Source organism: Borostomias antarcticus, assembly GCF_949987555.1.
Source record: "Borostomias antarcticus genome assembly, chromosome: 4".
Lineage (NCBI taxonomy): Eukaryota > Metazoa > Chordata > Actinopteri > Stomiiformes > Stomiidae > Borostomias > Borostomias antarcticus.
The window spans coordinates 11348276-11373282 of NC_140237.1; the positions used below are offsets into that span (position 1 = coordinate 11348276).

Sequence of the window (25007 nt, forward strand, 5' to 3'; positions counted from 1 at the left end):
GCTAGCGGCGTAAGCGTACAGGCGTGCTGCAAAATGGGCTCTTTTGTACGACTAACGTTATTTGTGACATTAGTCGTTGTTTTCCACAAAGTTCTAGGAGACAGAAAACTAACATATGTGACTGTGGTGAGTAACTGTTAGCTATTGTTGTACAATATTTGCTATCCTCTAGCGAGATAACGTTAGTCATTGTCGAACATGCTAACTAACTAGCCAACTCTACGGTACTCTGTCTTGGCTGATTTACTCTATTGGCCATATCTAACGTTATCTTTATTCATTATTCTGCCACAAACTTTGGTCGCTATTTTGCGAGCTTTGTCTTTCTTTGTGCTAGAACTTCATGCAAACGTCTACCAGTTGGAATCGCACGGGTCTATTGTATTGTTCGTGGGTCGTTTATTATTTCACCCGGACGAGGTCAGCTGATTGTGGGTCTCTTTTTCTAGAGCTAACTACAAGTTGAAACTTGCTCTTGCTACATTTACATTGATTCCGTAGCCACACAGTCTGGAGGTCTAATGTAAATTCATGTGAGAAACTCAAATTCACCTGTGTCGTGATGTCACCTGTTACTTGCTGCCTTGAGCAAATAATTACACGAGGCTAGCAAAGCCTCGTGTAATTATTTGCTCAAGGCAGCAAGTAAACAGAATCCATCCATTCCACAAAGTTGGCCCCATGCACACCAACGGTGTGGTCTCTTTTTCCAAAGCTAACTTCAAGTTGAAGGTTGCTCTTGATACGTTTACATTGGTTCCTTAGCCACCCAGCCTTCAGGTCTAATGTAAATGTATGTGAGAAACTCAAACTCACCTGTTTGCCTAGTTGTCGCTGGAGGGAGAAAGTAAACTGAATCCATCCATTCCACAAAGTTGGCCCCATGCACAACAACACAGTTACAGCAGGCTTTGAGTAGCTACTCTATCTGAACATTATAACTCGTTGATTGTCTAAAACGAACCCTGCTGTCCATCTCCTTAGCTGTATCGCCATGGAGACCGCTCCCCAATCAAAGCCTACCCGACTGACCCGTACCAGGAGAGCTCCTGGCCTCAAGGCTTCGGACAGCTGTCTCAGGTAAACGAAACACTGCTGCTCCGCTCTCACCTCTCTCATACATCTCTCACCTGTCTATCATATCCCTTGTGTCTCACCAATCTCTCTCGCTATCTCTTTCTCTCTCACACATACTACTGACTCCCCATCCAATTTTGGATTCAGTGTGAGGTTCTTGTCATCAATTTTACAGCCCTGCATGGTCAGGCACATAACTTTTATTGTCACATCACACGGTAATGAGGTGGCAACGCCAAAACACACACAAAGTGACTGGAGTGTCTACATGAAATTCTTCTCCTGCTCTTAACCCATCCCGTCGTCCTTCCCCCAAGGGCAGCCGAGCGCAGACAGTAGGCACATGCATAAGCCGCGCCCGGGGACCAACCAAGGGCTCCTGTCCGTCTTCGTCAGGCACGGACGGTGTTAGCGATCTGTTCTTCTGCATGTTTTTTGTATTGGGTTCTTTGGGTAGGACACTTGCAAACACAGGGAGAACATGCAAACGCTTCCCAGTAGGCCCTGGAGACCTTGCTGTGAGGCGACTACTGCGCCACCGTGCTCCATGTGAATTCAGTTTCTTGCTCAAGGACACTTCGGCACACACCGGGAGCTGGGATCGAACCGGGGATGTTGCAATCCCCAGCTGGCCACTCTAACGCCCGAGCTACGTGCCCCCTTATCTGTGAACTACTCCATCCCCACATCACTAGCAGGTCACTCAGGTCTTCTGAAGTAGGGCTTATTGGTTCCACTGGGCTTAAGATCGGTGGTCTCTGTTGACACTTTTAAAAAGCAGCTAAATATTAATCTGTTCAGACAGGCCTTTTTTCTAGCCCCCTGTGTCTGTATGTGTCTGTGTTTTCATGTAATTTTTTGTGATATTGTTTTTAAACTATGTTGTACCTGTGACACACTTTGTGACCGTGCTCTGTGAAAGGTGCTATATATAACATATAAATAAAATGTATTTACTGTCTTGGGTAACCATTGATCTCTCTCGCAAACTTCTTGCTCTATCACTGTGTGTTGCTGTGCCTGTAATCATGCTAGTCTGCCCCTTATAGGAAGGGATGAGGCAGCAGTTTGAACTGGGCCAGGCGCTGCGGAGGAGATACCAGGGCTTCCTCAACCAAACCTACGACCGACACCAGGTATTCCTCACCTTCAATGCCCTTCTTCAGCCTGTTTAGGAAAAACATATATAAAAAAAAAAAGAAGAAAGTGTTTATGTTAAAGGCCGAAATACACCTACGCCGTGTGGTGCCTAAAAACAGCTGCGCGTTATAGATTCAATTATATTCAGTGTAAACACTCACTGGCCACGGCTTGTTGCGCTGCATAGAATAAAGCTGCATGCTTTTGTTTTACCCCACTGTTCTATTTCCGAAGTTGCTGCTCTATAAAATACACAAAACGGACTGTTGTGAATGACGGAACACAGTCAGAACCCAGAATTCTTGAATTCATCAAGATATGACTATATGACTAGTAGAATAGGTTATAGGCCTATGAGGGGATTTGATTATGTACTATCTGGTTTGATTATATCTGGTTTTATTATTTTACACTTCAGGGTATTTCCTGGCTGCTGCAAAACTATTTTTTGCGGGGCCTGTTATTAATAGCCTATAATAATTCATGTAACTGGTTATGTTCAGTAGAGAAACAGTTCCCACCCAATAGCCTGAAAGACAGAATGGTGCACAGCTTATATTGCAGCACGTTTTGTGCACCTCAAGTTTGACATTAATTATTTTATCGAAAACTGAAATGATAGCTTAATTGTGATCTATTCTAAATGAAAGAATCACTCAATTTACTTAACAAAAAACATTTTTTGATAAGGAAATAGCTGAACATCGCAATTCAGATAGGCCTATTCCATGTCTGTACGGGATTCATTTCACTATAAGGTCAGGTACTTTTCACAAAAATGTATTGACTATTGATTAGTTAAATAATAATAATGTACCTAAATTACATCACATCAATCAAAACAGTGCAATCCAAAAGTAGGCTATTTAAGACTGACATTTCTAAAACTATCATGACTCATACAACATGCTTAAATTCGTAGTTCTTTAAATTATTTAATAAAATCCATAGGCTATTATCTAATATGGATTTTCTATTATTTAAAGAACTACAAATTTAATCATGTTACATGAGTGAATGATCTATGTAGCCTACCATGCGTGTATCAATGTGATGTTGGCACATTGTTGTGTGATGCAGATGGGGATTTCTACTTTTCCCTGTGGGAAAAGTAGGCGAAAGATGGCGTGGGATGCAAACACAAAGAAAAGTGATTTACAAATATATTAAGTTAACTACAACTTTAAAGAAATCACCTAGGTATTACATATTACCTATGTACAAACATTCTTCCATCACAAAACAGCCAGTCATCACAGAGTGGAAAATGGAAATGGATGAGGAGGAATTGATCATCGAAGCCGAGTAACACCCTGAGATATACTGTATGAACCAGGGCCAAGGCTCCGAACCGGTTCAAGGAACGGAAACGAAAACCGAAAACGAACGGTATTTTACGAGGAACAGAAACAGGGACGAAAACGAAATGGTCTTTAATTGTTCCAGAACAGAAACGTTAATTTGAAATCTTTAAAACCGGTTAATAACGTTATTTTTTCGTTCTTTGTAGTAGGCCTATATAACTTAAAAATAATTGTAAAAAAGAAGAAAGCTGAGCCTTTTATGGCCGAATAGGCTAAATTAAATTAATTAAATTTGTAGCCTACATCTTGTCCTGTTTTTGTAATGTAGCCTAGGCCTAAATCTGTTATTTCACAGTCAGGATCTTAAATGCTTGCTTAGCGAAATGAAGAGATTTAGATATTACAACAACACACCATAGCCTAGTTCAGACTAGGGATGTGCGCAGCGACTATTTTCACTGATGACTAGACGGTGGTTTTGTAACCGATTACATGACTAGTCTAAAAACAGGATTCCCAAGTTTCTACAACAAGTGCTATTTAGAAAAATTGAGGATGTTTCTGAAACTCTGCAAGCTAAGATGCATGACTATTCTTGATGTTTCCCAACCACTCAGCGGCAGCCAATTTGCACGCGTTGCGCAGTCACACACTCTCCTTTGTTTGCCAGTGCAAAACAGTAGTTCAGCCTGTCCTTACAGCTTATTACTTAGCAAAGATTTCAATGTGATTTATTTTGTTTAATTGAAGTAGAGTAGGCTAGCCTATAGCCTGTAATGTTTCAGTAGAAGAGTAGGCTAGCCTATAGCCTGTAATGTTTCAGTAGAAGAGTAGGCTAGCCTATAGCCTGTAATGTTTCAGTAGGCTAAAACTAGATTTCACATAAAGACCGCGGATGTCAGAGAGGGCAAATTTATTCCAACATTGGTCCACAAAGAATGATGCAAATAATAAAGTGAAAGAAATAATAGCCTACTGTGCAAATATAATGTTTTATATGGACCTGCCTACTGTGCAAATATAATGTTTTATATGGACCTGCCTACTGTGCAAATATAATGTTTTATATGGACCTGCCTACTGTGCAAATATAATGTTTTATATGGACCTGCCTACTGTGCAAATATAATGTTTTATATGGACCTGCCTACTGTGCAAATATAATGTTTTATATGGACCTGCGTGTCTGCAATAAAGTTTCTCTATCTTTATAACCAACATTCAGCGGTAGCCAATTTTCACTCGTTGCGCATCTCGCTCCAAGTATGGTTTGGCTATTTAAAACACGGAGTACAGTTGCTTGGATGTATACTAGTATCTATACTAGGATGCATAAACCTATGTTTTGCGAATTTAATGGTCTGCCTCCTTCAGAGTTCAACTCGGCAATTAGGCTGTGAAAGCGAGCGCGCCTCTTGGAATCTAGTCATAGCCTATTGTTGAACAGATTTCTGTCACGTCTTGACTTTCACAAACCAAATGATTAGGCTACATTAATTAATATGAGCACACTTTAGTGACAATGTTCCGTGCAACCCTGATCATTGAATAGCATAAGTTAAATTACTATAATATTAAAGACCGCGGATGTCAGACGATAGGCTACGTATTACGCGTATAGGCGCCAAATCCGGAGCTCCATACAAAAGGAACGCAGCATAAACAATAGGGATTGTGCAGATGAATGAATGAGGTGACTAATTATTTATAAATAACATAAAACATTACAAAACGAAATAAATCAAACAATAGGCCTACAGGCGCAGAATAAAATAGCTTGCAGCAACAGTACAAGAAAATATTTGTACAAGAAATACTGTAGGCCTGGCGAACACCCCCGGAACGGTGAACGGAACGTTATTTTTCGTTCTTAACCGGTTCAGGAACGCTATGTTGGTGGCGGAACACGAGAACGGAAACGTTAAATATGCTGGTTCTGCTCGGAGCGAACCGATTGAAAAATAATTTCGTTTTTAAGCCCTGACCAGGGCTATTATAAAGCTACAGTAAAAGGCATCTTGCCTGGCGAGATAAAGTATACTTAAGTGATTACAAGTAAAAATAAAGGTACAGCTGGTGCTGTGTGCCGTGCGTAATATGACGCCCCACGCCACAATGTGCCCGGTATATTTCCGCCTTTATGAAACTAGCAAAAGCTTGCAGCTTTGTAAAAAAAACAAAAAGGAAGTGTGACCTCTCTCTCTCTTCCTACCACTTCCTCTCTTCTCCTATTCCCCTTCCTCATCTCTTACCGTCTCCTCTCACCCTCCTCTCACCTCCTCTCTCCTCTCCCCCTCCTCCTCCTCTCCTCTCCAGATCTTGGTGAGGAGTACAGACTATGATCGGACCCTGATGAGTGCCCAGGCCAACCTCGCAGGCCTCTACCCACCCAATGGCACCCAGGTTTTCAGACCAGACCTCATCTGGCAGCCCATCCCCGTCCACACCGTGCCCACGGAAGAAGAGACGGTGAGCAGGGGCTAGGGCTTGGTTTTGAGGTAGGGGATAGGGTTGGGTCTTGGTTAGGGCTCGGGGCTGGGGTTTGGCCTGGGTCATGGGGGAGGGGCCAGTTAGGACAGGCAGCCCATCCGCTTCTACAGGGTCAGGACCAGCTGATCTGGGATATAGATGGGAATAGAGCTATGATAGAGGTGGGTACTGGATTAATGGTGTCACACCATACTGAACCTGCATTCTACTCTCTCCCTCTCTCTGTCCCTCCCTCTCTCCTAGCTCCTGGTCTTCCCTCTATCAGAATGCCCTCGCTACGAGCTCCTGATGAATGAGACTGAACACACTGAACTGTTCCTCAACATGACCAGCACTTACAAGGTACTGTCGTTACGCTTTCTTGACACTGGTTTGGATTTAGTTTACACCTGCCAGAAGGGTCTTAACCTCAGGCGCCGATGACCAGTTAGTGTTTGTGCCCGTGCTTCTGCAGGACTTCCTGGAGATGGTGACCAACAGGACGGGTGTGAAGAAGGAAAACATCGAGTCGATCTGGAAGGTCCATGACACACTCGTCTGTGAGGTAAGCAGCTGTACAACGCCTGCTGCTATAGAGAGACAGTAGGCACCTGGATACTATGCACACCTGTGCTGCAGCACAGGGTGAGACCAAGGCAGGTAGTGAAAGCAGAAGTGTCCCCGTGTGTGTGTGTGTGTGTGTGTGTGTGTGTGTGTGTGTGTGTGTGTGTGTGTGTGTGTGTGTGTGTGTGTGTGTGTGTGTGTGTGTGTGTGTGTGTGTGTGTGTGAGAGCGTACCACAGTCCAGTGGCCCCAGTACATGTGTGTGACATGTGACCGAGCAGAGGAGAGGAAACTCGTGAGCCCTCTTCCTCCCCCCCTCCTCCTTCTGCCCACTCCTCCTCCCTTCTCTCCTCCCTTCTTTCCAGGCATCTATGGTGTCAGCAGAAGCCCACTTATATTAGAACGTCAGGGGAGAGGGGTTGTGGGGTCCAGCAACAACTGGGGTCAAATGAAAAGAAAGAGTTGACGGCCAGGCTAGGTCAACTATTAATAGCTCAACATGACCCCTTTGTGCTGATGTTTGTTAGGCTCTGTGTCATGACCCCTTTGTGCTGATGTTTGTTAGGCTCTGTGTCAGGCTCTGTGTCAGAGTAGATCGATGTAGTCAGGTTTTGGTACTGCACTGTGATCATGTCTGGTGTTAACATCTTCTCCAAACGTGTGTCTGTGTGTCTGTTCCAGGCAAAGCACAACCTAAGCGCCCCCTCCTGGGTGACCCCAGAGGTTATGGACAAGCTGAAGATGTTGAAGGACTTCGGCCTCCAGATCATGTTTGGAGTCTACAAGGAGCAGGAGAAGAGCCGGCTCAATGGAGGTAGGAAAGGATGGATGGAGAGTAGATTGATACACTATAGATTGATTGATACACTACCTATCTCCGTCAAATTCCGTGCTGCCTCCAGCTCTCGACAAAAGAAAAACTCCAAACCTGTACACATTTTGCGTAGTAGTTACAAATTGTTGTTTTTCCAGTCATGTTTCCATGCTATTAAATTTTAAATCGTGCGACCTCAAAATATAATTGGGAGAATTTGTGCAAGTGCACATATTTTCTTGTGCAACCTTTTTTCCATTGACGATTCGCTAGTTACACACTCATGTGCATTGTTGTTTGTGGTAGCGGTGAAAGCAAAAGTTTTCCTCCAATTACTTAAAATGCCTTATAGGTATAATATGTAATATGTGGATTATTTCCCCCATCTAGTGTCTAAAGATAAGAACTGCAACCACAAAACGTATTGGTTGCCAAAATGCCAGAGAATGCACTGTTTCAGTCATACTGTGTTAAGATCTTCACTCCGAGAGGAACATAATGTTACAGTAATCAGTAATCACAATCAAGTATTTCAGAGTGCCATGTAATAAGTTACGTTAGATGCTGTAGTGTGGAGATAACGTTAGGTCTGGCTATGCAGATTCCAAGAAAGATAACGATAGCTAGTTAGCTAGCTTACCGGTCTAGTAGAAAAGTAGCCATGTCACCATGTGACTTTATCCCATGAAACTCCATAAACTCCGTCCAACGAGCAAAGGCTGGCCCGATATTTATCAGACTTTTGCTCCTTCTTCGGTCACTGAGCTTTTGAGATTCGTATCGCACGGTTCGCCGGGGCTCAGGCGGAGAAGCAGGACGATGAAACTCGGCCATTTTACGAAACGTTTAGCTGAAAAGAGTGAGCGGAAGTGGAAGGAAAAGCTGCCATTTTATAGTCGCACACACACTAACCAACATCTATAATGCTGCTAATTCATGGAAGTATAACGTTAGCTGGCTACTGCTAATCTCACAGTGGTGAAGATAGAATAGTACCTGGCAACCCAGCACGCAGTACCAACGCTGTAATACTATTGGCTGGTATGATATCAGCAGTGTCATTGTCGGGCTGTCAAAATTTCATTTTGTAATAATTTCAGACAAAATATATTTTTTTATGGAAAAGCAATACTTTTACTCTGCAGCCTTCGCAAAGCCCTATGGATGTATTATTTTTGAAAAAATGTTTATTTTAATCCACATATAACATATTATACCTTTAACAGCCTTATCTTGACTTAGGAGTCTCGCAGTAACACAGGGTTTGGACTGGGACAAAGCTCTAGACTTCATAATGATGATTGAGCTCATGTTATCAAGCTCGGGTTATTGAACAGACAATGCTTTCTCTATGGGAGTGTGGTGCATCTTCTCCATTCATTGACATAAAACCAGAGTCTTGTGTAGCCTACATGTTTGGTCTGACAACCTACATTATAGTCACAATTCCTTGATGTGCCCTCACAAATATTCTAGGCTGTTTGTTATTTAACCAGGCCAGGTCCAGCCTGATGAATTAAGATAGGTCTTGTTGCCTGGACACATCAGTTCCAAAACGTAAACAACAGCGTTTGTGTCCTCCTTCCAGTCCCTAGTGTGGGTTGGGGTTAGAATATGGGTTGGGGTTGGGACAGGATCTGATCTATAAGGCAAGGGGTAAAGGTTGGAGTGAAAGGATGAACATGTGGAGGTTTGGGGTATAGTCCCATAAAGTCATCCCCACCGGGGTCTTGAACCCCTTCTCCCAGGTGGGAATCCAATGCTCTGACCACTACTCTACATGTGCAGTGGAGATGGGGTGGGTGATTTTGGTGTCCTTCTTGATTTTGGTGTGCTGGGACTACTGCCTCTTGTGGTGCCAACAGATAGATGCAGGCCATTGTCGGGAGTGAGGGAGGGATTGATAACCTGACAAATGCTATACTAGCTGTGCGGCTGGCCAGTCACGCACAAAAATAAATAAACGCAATGAAATTGGATAATGTAGGCTAATATAGTTAGGCAGACAAGCTAATCCAGCACACATTAATGCATAGAAAATTCACCAGAATGTGGGAAATGATACTTTTGATGCCCAAAATTGACCCGCTTAAGGCACCACCTCCGCCTCAGAAAAAAACCTGAACTGTTACATGTTCATTGCTTATTTGACTGGCAAACTTAAATGACTTATCATACTGGCTCTTTCTGTTTGCGTGCGTGTGTGTATCACACTGGCTCTTTGTCTGTCTTTTTTTTAATCTGCGGTTTGTGTTAATCACACCTGCTCTGTATTTGTTTTGTGGGTGCGTCCGTGTGTGTCCACCAGGTATCCTACTGGGCCAGATTGTGAAGAATATGTCACAGTTCTCCGTCCCAGACCCCCAGCGCCACCTCAAGATGATGATGCTCTCTGCTGTAAGACCCCTCAGCACCAACGTTCTCTTAACATCCTCCCAACTTTTTCTGATCATTATCACAGCATAATGTTCTCTCAGCGTTAGATCAACATTCTATTAATGCCCTCCCAGCATTCTCTCAACATTCCCTTCAACATAACGTTCTCTCAACATTCCCTTCAACATAACGTTCTCTCAACATTCCCTTCAACATAACGTTCTCTCAACATTCCCTTCAACATAACGTTCTCTCAACATTCTATAATCATCATCCCACAGTTCAACCACCTCCCAAGTTTTCCACACAGCATTCTTTCAACATTCTCCTCATCTTACAGGGATCAAGGATCATTTCTGTCTTGTCTGTGTAGCATTGATCGTGTGTGTGTGTTCCACTCCTTCCAGCTATGCATGTACAGTATCTGTTTACTTCTTTGTACTCTGTGTGTTCCTGCAGCATGACACGACCATCGTGGCCCTCCAGTCAAGTCTGGGTGTGTTCAACGGCCTGCAGCCTCCCTACGCCTCCTGCCAGATATTTGAGCTACACCAGGAAGACAACGGGTAGGTAGCAGGAGAGATACCACAGGAAGGAAGGATGGAATGATAGAAGGAAGGATGGAAAGGAGGAAAGTAAGGAGGTGTAGTAGCAGTAGTAGCAGCAGCAGCAACAACTACTTTATTTGTCCCCCAGCAGGGCAATTAGTCTTGCTGCAGTAAAACACACAATACACAGATTAAGAAACAGAGCTAAACTAAACACTATTAACCAAGCGTGTTTGGGTAGTTGAGCTGTTTTTACCTTTTGCTGTTGGAATTTAGCAGTGCAATCGCTGAGGGCGAAGGAGTATTTATATCTGTTGATTTTGGCTAGTAGGTATTTGAAGGGGGAACCTGAAGGGGGAACAAAATATGAAACTCTAGGTGCAAGGGCTGGGTGCTGTCAGAAAAGATGGATTCTTCTTTCCTTAACAGCTGTGTGTCATATAAATCAGACAAGACTTTTCTGTTTAGTACCTGTGATACTTCTGCAGACCTCGATCACCGTGGTTAATGCATTTTTCTGCCTGTAGGACTGTCGAGTGCTGGGCTCTCTTCCATACCCGCTCTCCGTCACTCTGGCTCCGTACCAGACGCGTTCATGCAGCCTCTCTCTCCCACTTGCAAAGTCACCTCTTGACGTGATAATAGTCACCTCTTGTTTCCTAATGATATGGTTTATATCAGACATCAGGTCAAACATCTCAGTTTTCATTACTTTGTGTTGGCCGTAATTGTATTATTTTCATTACTTCATTACCATTTTCATAGCCGACAGAAAGAAGCCCAGCCCGCAAATAGGGCTGCTCGATTATGGCAAAAATCATAATCACGATTATTTTAATTGAGATTGAGATCACGATTATTAAACACGATTATTCATTGAATTTTTTTTTTTAATCAAAAGTTAACATTTTCTTAACAAATCAAATTATTGACTTTGATAACAATTAATTTATTAAATGTTGACAGTGGCTTTTCTTTTTAACTGTTCTTTGGGAGACAAATAGTGAACCTTGACCTTGAAAATAAATTAATAAAAGTGCCAAAACTGATAAATAAAGAAGCTTCAAAGCACCGCCACCACCACAGAAGAAGACTAACTCGGAAAAATAATTTCACTAGGACAGAACGTGTCTAAATAAGTTATTTAATGGTAGCGCCGAGGCTTCAAAACCCAGCATTTGGTAAAATAGACCCTTTTGCTTAGGTAAGTGACGTTTCATGTTTATCTGACACTTGTAAATATGAGCGCCTCTCCTAAATAGGCCGACACCGATTTATTTTGACGGCAAAGTGAATGGACCGGCAACTGTTGTCTGGCATGAGCGAGCGGAATGCACTGAGAAGGGCTACTTTGAGGGGCAGCTACGACTGTGTAGCAAATTTTACACACCGTGTCAACTTGGTCCAAATCTGTCTCCGCGAACCCATAGTGTTTCCACACCACTGACGTTGTTTTAGCTCTCTTGTCCACCTCTCTTTCTGCTGCCATAATCTTCTTCTTGTCGTGTTTTGTTCGAGAGGAGCATGCGTGCGCCTCGATTGACAACTCGTCTCGCTTTGAAGTGTTTGTTTTGGGGCTTTGGGGGGTGGGGGAGGGGCCAAGCACAGTATAGCTCTGCAGTGTAGGGTGCGCTTGATTTGTGCAAAATCGTTTTATGGCGATTATTTAGTTTTAATGATCGTTGACAGCCCAAATCGTAATCTAGATTAAAATCCGATTAATCGAGCAGCCCTACCCGCAAAGTCCATAGTGTATTCTTACAAGTTGAAAATATACTATATGGACAAAAGTATTGGGACACCTACACATTACACTTACAGGAGCTTTTATGACATCCCATTCTAAATGCATAGGCATTGATATGGAACTGGTCCCTCCTTTGCATCTATAACAGCTTCCACTTTTCTGGGAAGGCTTTCTACAATATTTTCGAGTGCGTCTGTGGAAAGTTTTGCCCATTCATCCAGAAGAGCATTTGTGAGGTCAGACACTGATGTTGGACGAGAGGGCCTAGCTCGCAATCGCTGTTTTAGTTCATCCCAAAGGTGTTCGATGGGGTTGGACCAGTCAAGTTCTTCCACATCAACCTCACCCAACCATGCCTTTATGGACCTTGCTTTGTGCACTGGGGCACAGTCACGCTGGAACAGAAAAGGGCCTTCCCCAAACTGTTCCCACAAAGTTGGAAGCATATAATTGTTCAAAATGTTTCAGCTGACCAAAACAGGTCTTCCTGAAGTCGGCCACCATCTCCACTGTTTTTAGAGCGTTAAGCTCCATGTTGTTCCGGCCACACCAGGACAGCAGCTGTTCAATCTCCCACCTGTAGGCGGACTTGTCGCTCTTGGAGAAAATGTGAATTACACTAAAAAAAAAAGTAAAAAAAGTAATTAAAAAAAAAAGTGTAATGTGTTGGCTCAGGTCAAACTGGTCACAGTGCATCTTGAACCTCTGCAGCAGTGGCGTGCACAGACATTTTGGGGGGCAGTTGCTCAGTGAAAAATGAGGGCACCTTGTGCGGCACGCGGAACCGCTGGCTGCCTTATTATAGTAGTGTGAGTGTGCAAGTGTTAAGTACGTAGCCTAATGTAAGCCTAAGGTTACTACATAATACTAAAAATTCAGCTAAAGTATACTGAGAGCTTCACATGCGGTACCAAAAACAAATTCTACCGACATTGGTCGTGTGGTGGTCATCATTATGTTAAATCCATTAATTGATTATGACTAGCGTCTAGCTTGTTAAGCAGGTGGGCAGTCGGCTAATTTAGGCTCAGCTGTTTGGCGCTGTATGAGACCTACTTCACAACAGAGACAATGCAAGATAATGCATTGACAATGCAAGATATAGTTTGGCATCTGAGGCTTAGGGGGCAAACAATACACACGTTTAGTTTGTTACCTGGCTGGTTAGCTGTCATCACTCGGGCACTCTGAATCAGGAAAGGGCGGGGGAGGAGATGTGTGCTGTGTGCAGTGTTGCTGCAGCGCGCCTCTGTCTGTCCTCTTTTCCAAGCCCAGATGGTCGGACAAGTCAAAAATGGACTGGCAATCAAATCTGTAATGAAACGGTATCTAGTGGGTTCTCCCTGTCACGGAACACTCTTCTTGGGATGCGACAGAGGACAGAAGAGAGAGAGTTCGCTCTTGCGGTATGGAGTGACTCCGTCACTGCAAGGAGGGCGGTCTCTGTCCAGTGGCCAGCCTTGAACCCGGACTGGTGGGGGTCTAGGAGGTCGTTCTGGTGGAGATAGGAAGATAGTTGGTTAAAGATAACACGTTTAAGTGTTTTAGATAGAAAAGATATAAGGGAAACCGGTCTGTAGTTTTTGACGTCAGAGGGGTCGAGAGATTGTTTCTTCAGGAGGGGGGTGACTCTGGCAGTCTTGAAAGTGGAGGGGAAGCATCCTGATACAAGAGAACTGTGATGAGGTGGGTTAGGAAGGGGAGGAGTTCGGGTGCAACAGACTGAAGGAGAGTTGAGGGAACAGGGTCTAGGGAGCACGTGGTTGGGCGGTTAGATGTTACAAGGTGGAGGACCTTGGGGGAGAGGGGAGAAAAGTGGCTCCAAGTAAGGAAAGAAAAGTGTCAAGTGAAGATGAGATCCAGCTGGTTGCCGGCTTTGTGAGTAGGAGGAGAAGAAGAGAGGTGAAGATCGAAGGAGTATAGGAAAGAGAAGAGTTTCCAATTTCTCACTCTGGATGTTAAAGTCGCTGAGAAGGATGAGTGTGGACCCATCATCAGGGAAGTGCGAGACTAGTGTATCAGGCTCCTCCAGGAACTCACCAAGGGGGCCTGTTGGGCGATACAGAACTTCAATGGTGAGCTTGATTGGATACCAATACGACAGTTAAGAACGGGACTCATAAAACCCCAGGTGCATTCAAATTCAGTGAACGTTTGCAACTACTTTTTTCAGTTAGTTTTTGGTGAACAACAATACACACTGGACTGATGGAAATGTCATGTCGCAAACGTACCAATAAGACAGTTTAGGAAGGGACTCAAAACTGATTGCGTTTGAATTCAGCGAACATAGCAAACGAACGTAACGTACATTAACTTGAATTCACTGAATATACAGGCCTATTATATAAAATAACGTTACTAAATTGTCGTGTTAGTAATAAATCGTAATAAATCGCTTACTTACTTCATGCTTAGCCGTCCGTTTCTCCCGGATGGCTCGGCGTTTCTAGTTAACCTTATTGATCCTAAAATCGGTCTCTAAGACCCATCAGTCCATGTGTGCAAAGCTTGGATGTAAGGTTGTTGCCCCTTCCTGTGCCAGTTCAGCGATTTCGAAGAAACTGACATCGCTGAAATACAGCAATGCTGCAGCAAAGCAACTCCATTTGAGTTTCCATCGGCTGACACTGCAAGCAGGCATTGTCAGGCAGAGCTGGATTTGCGGCTACGGCTACTTTAGCCTCCTCCTCCTCAATACGTTTCAACTCTTCCTCGCTGTATTCCGGTTTGTACAGATAGCCACATACGTCTGATTCCAGCAATAAACTTTCAAAGTCTTCTTGCATATCAGCTGAAAAATTGCCTTCTGTCATAAGTGGGTCCTGTCTGTTTTCGTCCACAGGGTGTTGATGCTTTCTTTCCGGAGCGTGGGTGTGGCCCCACTTTTTACGTGTGGGCAGGCATATAAAAATTAACTAACTAGAACTAGAAATTATAGTTCTAAGCAGGTAGGACTAAATCTCTAAAATTGACGTCAAATGCGTCATTTGACATAATTTATAGAATTTGTTTTTTTGAAAGTGAAAAATAGCCCCAGGGAACATTGAAGGAAGGAAAACCACATTATTTGTAACATACTCCACATTTTGGAACGATACAAAGCTGAATACTAATCGGGGAAGTGCCCCTTTAAGAGAAGCATACCAACAGATAAAAGAAAAAAGAAAAATCGACTCAATAAAAGATCTGTAAAACCAAGTAATCAGAGACCTGTCAACCCCAAACTTCGCCAGCTTCATCAGACAGAAAAGACGCAGCTGTCTTTTTTATACAGCATATTAGTGTTATTCAAACCTCAGCTTTTTATTATAGTGTCCAAGTACTTGTATGACATGATGATTTCTATATCAAGACCATTAATTTTGGTGTTGACAGGTTAAGGGTAATGACGTCTAAAAATATCCTTGGTCTTTGTAGACTAAAGGTTTGTGTTCCTGACCCTAAACCCTTAAAGGCCCTGACACACTAGGCCAATAATCGGCTGTCGTGAACATCCATGAGCGTTGTGTCAGTGGCCCGAGTTGGTGCGGTGTGTTCCGCACCATTGGCTACATCTGATGATCTGAGGATTTTCGTGACGAGTCGAGACAACGGAGTGTGTCAGAGGCCTCAGAGCGAGCTGGCACGTCAGGAAAAGAGAGATCACTCTGACAGGCTGTTACAGAAGTTACGGGAATAACCTGCAGAAGCCTGTTACTACTATATTGAAACGCATTACAGTAGGCTACTTGAAAGAACAGAAATATGATCTATATAACATATAGGCTACAGAAACGGTTCATATAGCCTAATATACTAGGAGCAGGAATTAACCTAATACGTTATGCTATAGAAATATATAGATTCAGAGTTCACCTGTGATGAAGACAAATAAATTCCAGTAACTGCTGGAAATATATAGCTGAAATTGAAACGTGCTCCTGGTAAAGCTGATTCTGATATTTCTCTTGAAAGCTGGGAGATTGGTTGTTCAAAGAAATGTTGCTCCGCTCACACACCTCCATTCTACACATCTTTCGTTTGACATACAAAATGCCATCACTCCTCCAGGTCCCTGTCGGTGGCCATGTTCTACCGCAACGACACCACTACAGAGCCCTACCCTTTGGTGCTGCCTGGCTGTGCCCCCTTCTGCCCCCTAGAAGACTTCACCCGCCTCACCAGCCCCTCCATCTCCCAAGACTGGCAGAGAGAGTGCCAGCTGACCGCTACTGCCAAGGGCAAAGGTAAAGACCTATCATTGTTACCACAACACAATATCTACCTAACACTGTTGTCACAACACTATACCTACCAAGCACTGTTGCCACAACACCATATCTACCTAGCATTAATATCACAACACCATACCTACCTAGCATTAGTACCACAACACCATACCTACCTAGCACTGTTACCACAACGCCATACCTACCTAGCACTGTTACCACGACACCATCTAGCATTATTACCACAACACCATACCTACCTAGCACTGTTACCACAACGCCATACCTACCTAGCACTGTTACCACAACGCCATACCTACCTAGCATTAGTACCTCAACACCATAACTTCCTAGCATTAGCACTGCCGTCTTGCAGATTAACTGCAAGGTTATATCACTTTTCTTCATCCCAAAGCATGTGGAATTTAACATGACAACCTCTCTCCTTCATAGAAAAACATCTAAAGATGTGCAGATGGCACCCACGAACTTGACCTCCATTGCACCAATTTTTCCTGAATGTTTGATGATATGAATCGATTTATGAGGCAAGATCAGATAATGTTGTTACACTGATCAAGATCTAGAAAGCATACCACAACTGTCCTCTGAAGAAATAGTACAAAACTCAAACCCTTAAGTTTTTTTTTGAAATCATTGCTGTCTGATTTGGAAGATCTAAAAAAGCAAGATACCCACCTATTGTCGTTTGGCACGGAGGACCCTGAATTCATCAACAAATGGAAAAACATTCTGCACAAGTGTTCTTTTGACTTGGAAGTCTTGATCATTAAGAAAACTAAATCTGAAAGAGAAAAGAAATTGTCTGAAATCAAAACAATTGAACAGGAAATCCCCAAACCTGATGACTATGTCCAGTTGAAAGAAAAGTTAAACAATTGACACCTTCAAAAACCAACTCTGTGACTACAAACATAAGAAATATGAACATGATATACAGGGCTGCAAAGAGGGCAGAGTATATGAATGGCACAAAAAGAAAAAGCCTACACTAACAAGGCAACACTATTCAACACAGAGATGCCTACATAACAGCCGTTTTCAATCTCCTCAATGAGTGATGTTGACTCTCATTCTACCCAGCAAGTCTCTTTTTTATTTTATTTTTAAGAAGTCTCTTCAAGTCTCCCTGATGTAAACGAAATGATCAAGAAAGACAAAGGTCCAACATTTCACAACCTCAGCGAGGTAGAGTGCAATGCGCTACAAGAAATTTAGGACAATTCAGAAATCACAATCAAGGCAGCTGACAAAAGTGGTTGAATAGTGATTATGGACTCGGGATACTGTCGGACTAAAATGCTTGCCCATCTGGACACAGATCCCTACAAATCACTCCATCAGAATCCAGTCAATGAAATTAAAAGAAATTGACAACCTCTTAAAACAAGCATTACAATCCGACTGGATTTCAAAAAAGGAGTTTGAGTATCTCACTGCTCAATTCCAGAGGATCCCTATCCTATACAGTGTACCTAAGATCCACAAGCATCCCACTGAACCCTTGTTGAGACCCATTGTCTCTGGGATAGGCTCCATCACTGAGCCGCTGTCAAAATTTGTGGATTTTTTTCTGAAGTACATTGTCATGTCAGTTCTCTAGTTTCTAATGGATACTAAGGATGTATTAAATTGTCTCACCAACTACCATTTGGACAGCTCAACATTGCTGACCTCATCTGATGTAGAGAGCTTGTACACCTGTATTCCCCATGTGACCCAATGACTCTCAAGCTTTACCTCCAAATTACTTCCTTTTGGAAGCTCTAAATCTGGTACCTGGTAGCTGGTAACTGGTATCTAAAAATTACTTCAGATTTGAGGAACTTCAAGCTAAAGGGACAGCAGTGGGAACACCAGCAGCTCTGTCATTTGCATCACTAGTAGTGGCACATTGGGAAGAAAACAATCTATAATACCACTACAAACCCTTTCCATGGCAAAATCAAGCTTTGGAAAATGTATTTGGATGATATTCTTGTCGTCTGGGATGGTACAGCTGAAGAACTAAAACAGTTTCAGAGTACATTAACTCAAGCAGCGTCTTTTTAAGATTGACCGTAGAACACTGTCCTACTTCAATTGACTTTCTAGATTTTACCCTTTCTAAAAACCCTCATGGACAGGTTGAGGTGCAGCACCATCTATCGGAAACCTATGGAACGCAACAGAGTGCCAACCATCCAAAACACCTGAAAACAAACCTACCTAAGGGTACATTTTTGCAATTGAGGCAAAATTGTTCAAACAGACAGGACTTTTAATGCAAATCGGAGGATATACAACACGCTTCAACCAAATAAATTATCCATATGAAGCAACAACCAAACCTTACCAACATCCCTCGAGTTTCTCTAGATCTGTAATTCTCTAGATCTCTAATTTCAAAAGTAAGACTCCGAAAAGAAACCCGACTATTTTATTGGAGAATTCAATCATTGTCACCAGCAGTTGCACAATATCATCTGCAAACACTGGCATATTCTGCAATCTGACCCTACACTGGACGACCTGACTAAAACTCCTCCCCTCGTCACTTTTTGAAGAGCACCTACCATCAAGAATAGTGTTGTTCACACCTTTCAACCAAACACTTGCCTGAAGTAAAGGGCATCTACAGATGCGGCAGATGCAGTCAGTGCAATAACACAATATGAACTTTTTCACACACCAACATACGGGAAAAAGGTTTTCCATCAAACAGTTCATTAACTGTAGCACCACCTCCGTAATACATGCATAAATAGTTAAGATAATATTATTTACGTAAACGGCAAATATATTATTTTTTTTTGTCCCAGTCAGGATTCAAACTGGGAACTCCAATATTCTAAATCCTGTGCTTTCCCACTACGCCACAGAAGGCACTGTGATTTTCCAACAGAAGCCAAATTGAGAAAAACCTGAGCCTTAATCCAAAAATTAAAGTGAATGGGTAGGCAAGTTTTGTTTTAATTTGTTGATCTGCTCCCCCCCAAAAAATCTAAATTGGCCCATGCTACACCCCTCCACCAAGTCTCATAAAAATCGGTCTGGTAGTCTTTGTGTAATCATGCTAAAGAACCAAGCAACCGCCGCACACGACCAAAAACATATCCACCCGCCCTGCGACGCTGTCACTAGGGCAGAGGTAAGTAAATAAGATATGTAACCATTTTACCCTTTTGTATTGGCTTTAAATCTGTATCATGTGACCTCCTACGTACCATCTACTGTGCCGTCTCTCTAAACCTTAAATGTGGATTAATGACTGGCCCTCCCAGTCACAGGTGACCAATCACCATGAGGTCCTATATAGACCATGTCATTCCATGTCAAAGGTGCGCCACGGCGAACATGCAACCTTGTTATTCACATGCCTTTCCGTGCTTTTGACATGCATGATTTTATAGAAAACTGAAATGAGACTTGAGTTTGGTATCTGTTTTAAATCAATGAATCACTCAAAATTTACTAAACGAAAAGGCCAGTTAATGAATTTAAACATTTTATAAGAACAAAATAGCCTGTAACTACAATGGGTGTCATGGTGACCGCACAAATTATTTTCTAAATCCATTTTTCCCTGTAAATACATAATGTAAAAACAACAGATCTATGTCCAAGCATTTCATTTTTTAATTCCAGTGTCTGATCTGTCAGCAAATATCAGCATATAGCCTGCTTGGAACGCCTCACAGCAATAGCCTACCATATAATGCAATACATAAGGGGCTTTCATGGATATTGAATATTAGACTATTTAAACAAAAACAATTGGCAAGCACACGTTTTCATCACACTATAAACAATTAATACAAGCGCCAAGCGACATGTAATGTAGCCTAAATGACTGACTGAATTTGTCCCATACAAAGGCTAAACTAGTGCTAAAGTCATGGTTCCCTGAAATCATAGATGTCATACATTCATTCATTCATTCATTCATTCAAACCTTTATTTAAAACTCAGATAATCCATTGACGGAGATCCTCAATTTCAATGACAACGATCTCAAGGCCTTGAACTTAAGATGCTATTATTATTAGTGCTTTTATTATTAGTTCTGTCTATAGATTAAAAAAAAGAAAAAGAAAAAAAAAAGTTAATCAAAACAATAGGCTGATTAATCATGATTAATCTCTAGTCTAAAATACTAGTATTTACTTGTATTTTGGGGGGAGATAAAACAATTAGGTATGTGAATAGAATAGATAAAATACAATCGAATAAAGAAATGCAAGACGAAATGGTTAGAAGTATCAAGAACAGCCATACACCCATCAGCCATAAGCCAGGCTGGACCTGTTCTGTTTTTTAGTCAACTTGCTTCAGTGGAAAGACTGTTGCATCACTGAAATATGTGCACACAACTTCAGTTTTATCTAAACTTCCATCTAGAAGCTTTTCTTTTACTCAGCTTGCTTCGGCGGAACGACGGTTACATCACTGCAGTATGTGCACACAAGCTTTTTTCAAACCAAATGTGTCGCTCAGCACACTGGGGGAAGTCATGGTGTTCTCTCAGCAAGTGTTAACACCAGTGTTTACCTGGCTGAATTACCTACTGAACATGTGAGACGCGCAGGTAACTTATCCACGCTTCGCATCCTTTCAGTAATTCAGCCAGGTAAACACTCACGTTTGGAATTACGGGAGGTTCAGATTTGGTAATATGATTGGTTTTTTTTTTTTTTTACAATACGCGTTAAAGTTTCTAGATTAATCCTGAACATTAACACGTTGACATCCCTACTTTTTATTTCTCTATCCATTATAATATCATTAGATGGATTTAAGCCTTTATTTTAGACATGAAAGAACATGCTGATACCAGTAAGAATAATCATTAGTTAGTACAGTAAGGAAATTACTGATGAAGTCATTATGAAGTTTTGTTATTAGTTTAATATGCAAACTATATAGGCTATGCTATGCCACTCTGGTGCTGTAACACTCAAATCCCCCCATGGGGAATCGTCTTTTTATTTTATCATAATATAGCAAAGATAAATAAATGATTAAAACGCATGATTATAAGCTATCCAATGCTCACAATGGATGAACGGCCAAGCAATTTGAAAACCTTTTACAAGACAATATGACCGATTTAAGCTACCCAGCATTCACAATGAATTAATTTCAATTTGATATGAACCCAGCGTTCAAATGGCCAGATTACCACAGCACTATAAACTACTAAAGGCAATTGGCTATTTCAAAGGCATTCATTTACATTAACAAATATTGAAAGTAATATTAACAAATATTGAAAGTAATATTTACAAGAGACTATGACCGATTATAAGCTTGCCATGCAATTGAATGTGCAGACTACGTGCCCCGTCCATGGGCGTGATTTTGTTTTCGCGTGAAGAACTTGTCGTGAGACAAGGCTTCTGGAATAGCGGCGCCTTTGGGTGACAGTGAGATCATTTGACTCAAAACACCATCCATTCTGATGAAGGCTCATGGGCCCAAACGTCTGTGTTGTTTGGATGGCCAAATATACCGATGAAATCGAGGCTCTGTTCCCGCCGTTTTTTAAGTGTGTGAGTGCTGGCTGCATGTCTTTGGATGTTTTTCCATGTTTTTTGGTCTAGCAACACAGTCATTGTCTCTGTTTTTGGGAAGGTGTTTCTAACTCCTCTGCAACCTCTCTCCTTCCTCTGCCTCACCTCTTCGTACTCCTCTCCTCTTCCTCATGCTCTCCACTGTTCCTTCCCTCAGAGGTGATCATTGGCCTGGCGGTGTGTGGCTGTCTGCTCTTCCTGCTTGTCGTCGTCCTTTTCGCCGTTCTGTGTCGGCAGAAGGAAGGGGGCAGTGGCTACAGTCACGTGGTCAACGAGGGGGAGGAGTCCTGACAGATGAACAGGCTCTGTCTCATGGGCGGCGGCGGCCAACGGTACAACCCCTGGGACAGCGAGGACGACCTCTGAACTCTGATCGCTCCTACCTCCGAACCGATCTTGTGGTGCTTGTGGCCTCTGATTGGCTGTCGGCCTGTCCTCCACCTGGAGAAAGGGAACATTGGTTGCTTTTACTGCTTTCCATTCTTCTACTCTGCCTTTGGAGTGGGACCTTCAGGTCTGGGCTTGACCTCGCCTAACAGAGGAGGGTTGTCACTGCTGGACCCTACTGGGGTCTGTCTGTCTGTCTACAGCTGGTTTTGCATACAACAGCCGAGACGGTTGTACTGTAAGCTTTCAATTAGAATTACATTTGAATGTTCCTTTAAACTGATGTATTTCACTGCTGTGCTACATGCCAGCTACACGCTTGCTACAAATTGGCATTGAGAGAAAATTCCACTAGTCAACTATAATCTCAGGGTTTGGGCACCCATAAGGCCATAAAAGAGTGCCCCCGTGTTGTTGATTAGATCGCTTGCATTGAAGTAGGTGTGGCCACACCTCCAAGCTTTTTTGTTGGGGGGGGGGGATGGTTATCCACTCTGAACTACATCCAGCACTGACTGCCACCAGTCTTACTGTAGTTCCCATTTTGCCATAGAGGTGGCGGTGTCCACTAACAGTTCCACTACAGTACAGCTGGTGCACGTTCAGCCCCCAAAAGGTAGCAGAACATTTATTGAAACAGAAACGGGGTCCTACAACCCTGTGATTGCTGACTGGATCTCATCATGCATGCTTGCTTGATGGTAGGTGTGGCCACACTTCTTTTTTTTTTTTTTGACCCAACACCAAATTAGAATTATTACAATTGCTGTAGCAAAGCCAGACAGCAGTCTACAAAGATGTGGTTTTCTCAGTGGAGCTCGATTTATTATATAAATTTAGCAATATTTAAATAATAATATTGAAAGTTTACAGAAAATCGTCTATTTGGAATGTCAAATCTTCTGTTAACATCTCAAATCTTAAGTTATAACCGGCAACGGACGTTGTGAAACTAGCGTCTTGTTGCAGACGTCGGCTGTTGTATCTGAACTGTGCTAGCAACCGTCATGACCCTGCAGGGCTCGCTGACCAGAGGACTGGGACTCCTCTATGGACCGTCCTCTCTCAGCCCTGGAGCTGCTACTTGCCTCTACCCTGTCTAGAGAGGTGTGGGTGTGTGTGTGGGTGGGTGTGTGCGCGCGTGTGTGTGCGCGCGTGTGTGTGCGTGCGCGTGCGTGCGTGCGTGCGGCTGATGGTATCACTACTGGGTCTATGTCAGCAAACTGCTGTTGAGTGGTGGATGGTGGATAGGAGGTTTGCCTGGAGCCTCAGTGTGAGAGCATGTAATAGAACCTGTAATAGAACATGTAATAGAACGTCCTTGGTGATATGGTCGACCACCCAGGAGAGGTTGGAGAGGAACTGTGCCACAGGTGTTCACTAGCATCTTCTCCCTCCTAATCACCCTGAACCCTCCCTGACTTGATCTTAGCTGAGAAGCGACCTCCTAACCTCCATATCACTGTGCCTGCCCCCCCACCCCTCCCCCCCCCCCCCCCAATCACCCTGAACCCTCTATGACCTCTATCATCCCCCGTTGTCCATGGATACAATAGTGATGCCATCTTGTTATACGTTCCTACTGATGGGCCCAAACTAACCAACTAGACGACTCCCAAAACATCTTCCATCAAAGAGATGCATCCAATTAGAGATGCAACGGTATGAAGATTTCACATCACGATTATAATCAGTATTATTATGGTATTGTTAAAATATGCTGAAGATCTTGAAAAACTTGATACACAAATTATTTCACCAAGTTTTACATTGAAAACCACAAATAAAATTAGCAGCACTATGCACTTTTTGTTTGCATAAACATTAAAATATAGTGTCTTGGTGACTGCTACTAACTTTGGTTGATGCTGGGCAGTACTTACAGTGTTTTTCCAAAGCGCAGAAATCAAATACGGCTTTAATCACGATTGATTTAATCGGATTTTATTGCGGTTTATCATCATACCGGTTATCGTTACATCCCTAATCCTTATACTGTCATGCACAACACCTCAATGTTGCAAACAGTCATTCCTTTAACATTCACAGTAAGTCATGTGTTAAATCCTCTTATCGTGTGACACCTCTCTACAACCAGGCATCCCATTCTTGTTGTCATAGTTACTGTACATGTCACAGCTAGTCACGAGTCTGACCAGAGCTGTATATCTGAAGAGATGTCACAATGAGGGTCTGTTCTCTATTGGTTGACAACATGTCACAATGGCACATGGTTCCTAACTGTAGCCAAGGAACTTATGAAGTAAAAAGTGTTCATTTCATGTTCCACCCAAACTACTACTGCACTGGGAGCCAAATAGCAACCAGAATTTCACATAAGAGGCTCCCATTTACTGTTAAGAGCCACATGGATGTACTGTAGTATCTGACACCATTTTCTTTACATTCTTTGGCTGCAGCCTGTTCAGTACTACTTTCTACAATTACAACCATGCTGGAAATCAGTTGCAGGAGTTTTGCAGTGCTTTTCCACTATTGTTTGCATTCATATAATTAATTGCATTTTATTGACGACTTTAAATTACTGATGGATTTGAGTTGTTATAGAAACGTTAATGAGCTTCAATTTCATTTAATTCACACAATGATTGATTCTTGCACCAGCAGGAAAGTAATGTACAAATCACAATGTTTGTTTAGCAGCATTAAGGCTGCAGGTCTGGGTAATAGGACTGTTGTTACTTTGGTACTTTTGGACATTCCCTTGTAATTTTAACACAGGTTTAACCAATCCAATGTTTTGATGTGCTGTCAAATAAAGGATTTAGCTGTTATGC

At 42.6% G+C, this 25007-nt stretch overlaps 1 protein-coding gene across 2 annotated transcripts; it reads left to right on the forward strand.

The window, feature by feature from the left end:
• Window positions 1-24998, forward strand: acp2 (acid phosphatase 2, lysosomal). 2 transcript variants are annotated; one of them, XM_084436899.1, is made up of 11 exons: window positions 1-126; window positions 985-1080; window positions 2127-2213; window positions 5838-5990; window positions 6255-6353; window positions 6466-6555; window positions 7235-7367; window positions 9676-9764; window positions 10203-10309; window positions 16092-16267; window positions 21980-24998. In XM_084436899.1, exons 1-11 carry the CDS (start codon window positions 34-36, stop codon window positions 22111-22113), a joined length of 1257 nt encoding a protein of 418 aa, XP_084293025.1. In that variant the 5' UTR covers window positions 1-33; the 3' UTR covers window positions 22114-24998. The 2 variants fall into 2 exon arrangements, with proteins under 2 accessions (XP_084293025.1, XP_084293026.1); XM_084436900.1 differs by having other exon boundaries at window positions 16703-22108.
• Window positions 24999-25007: the final 9 nt, after the last annotated feature.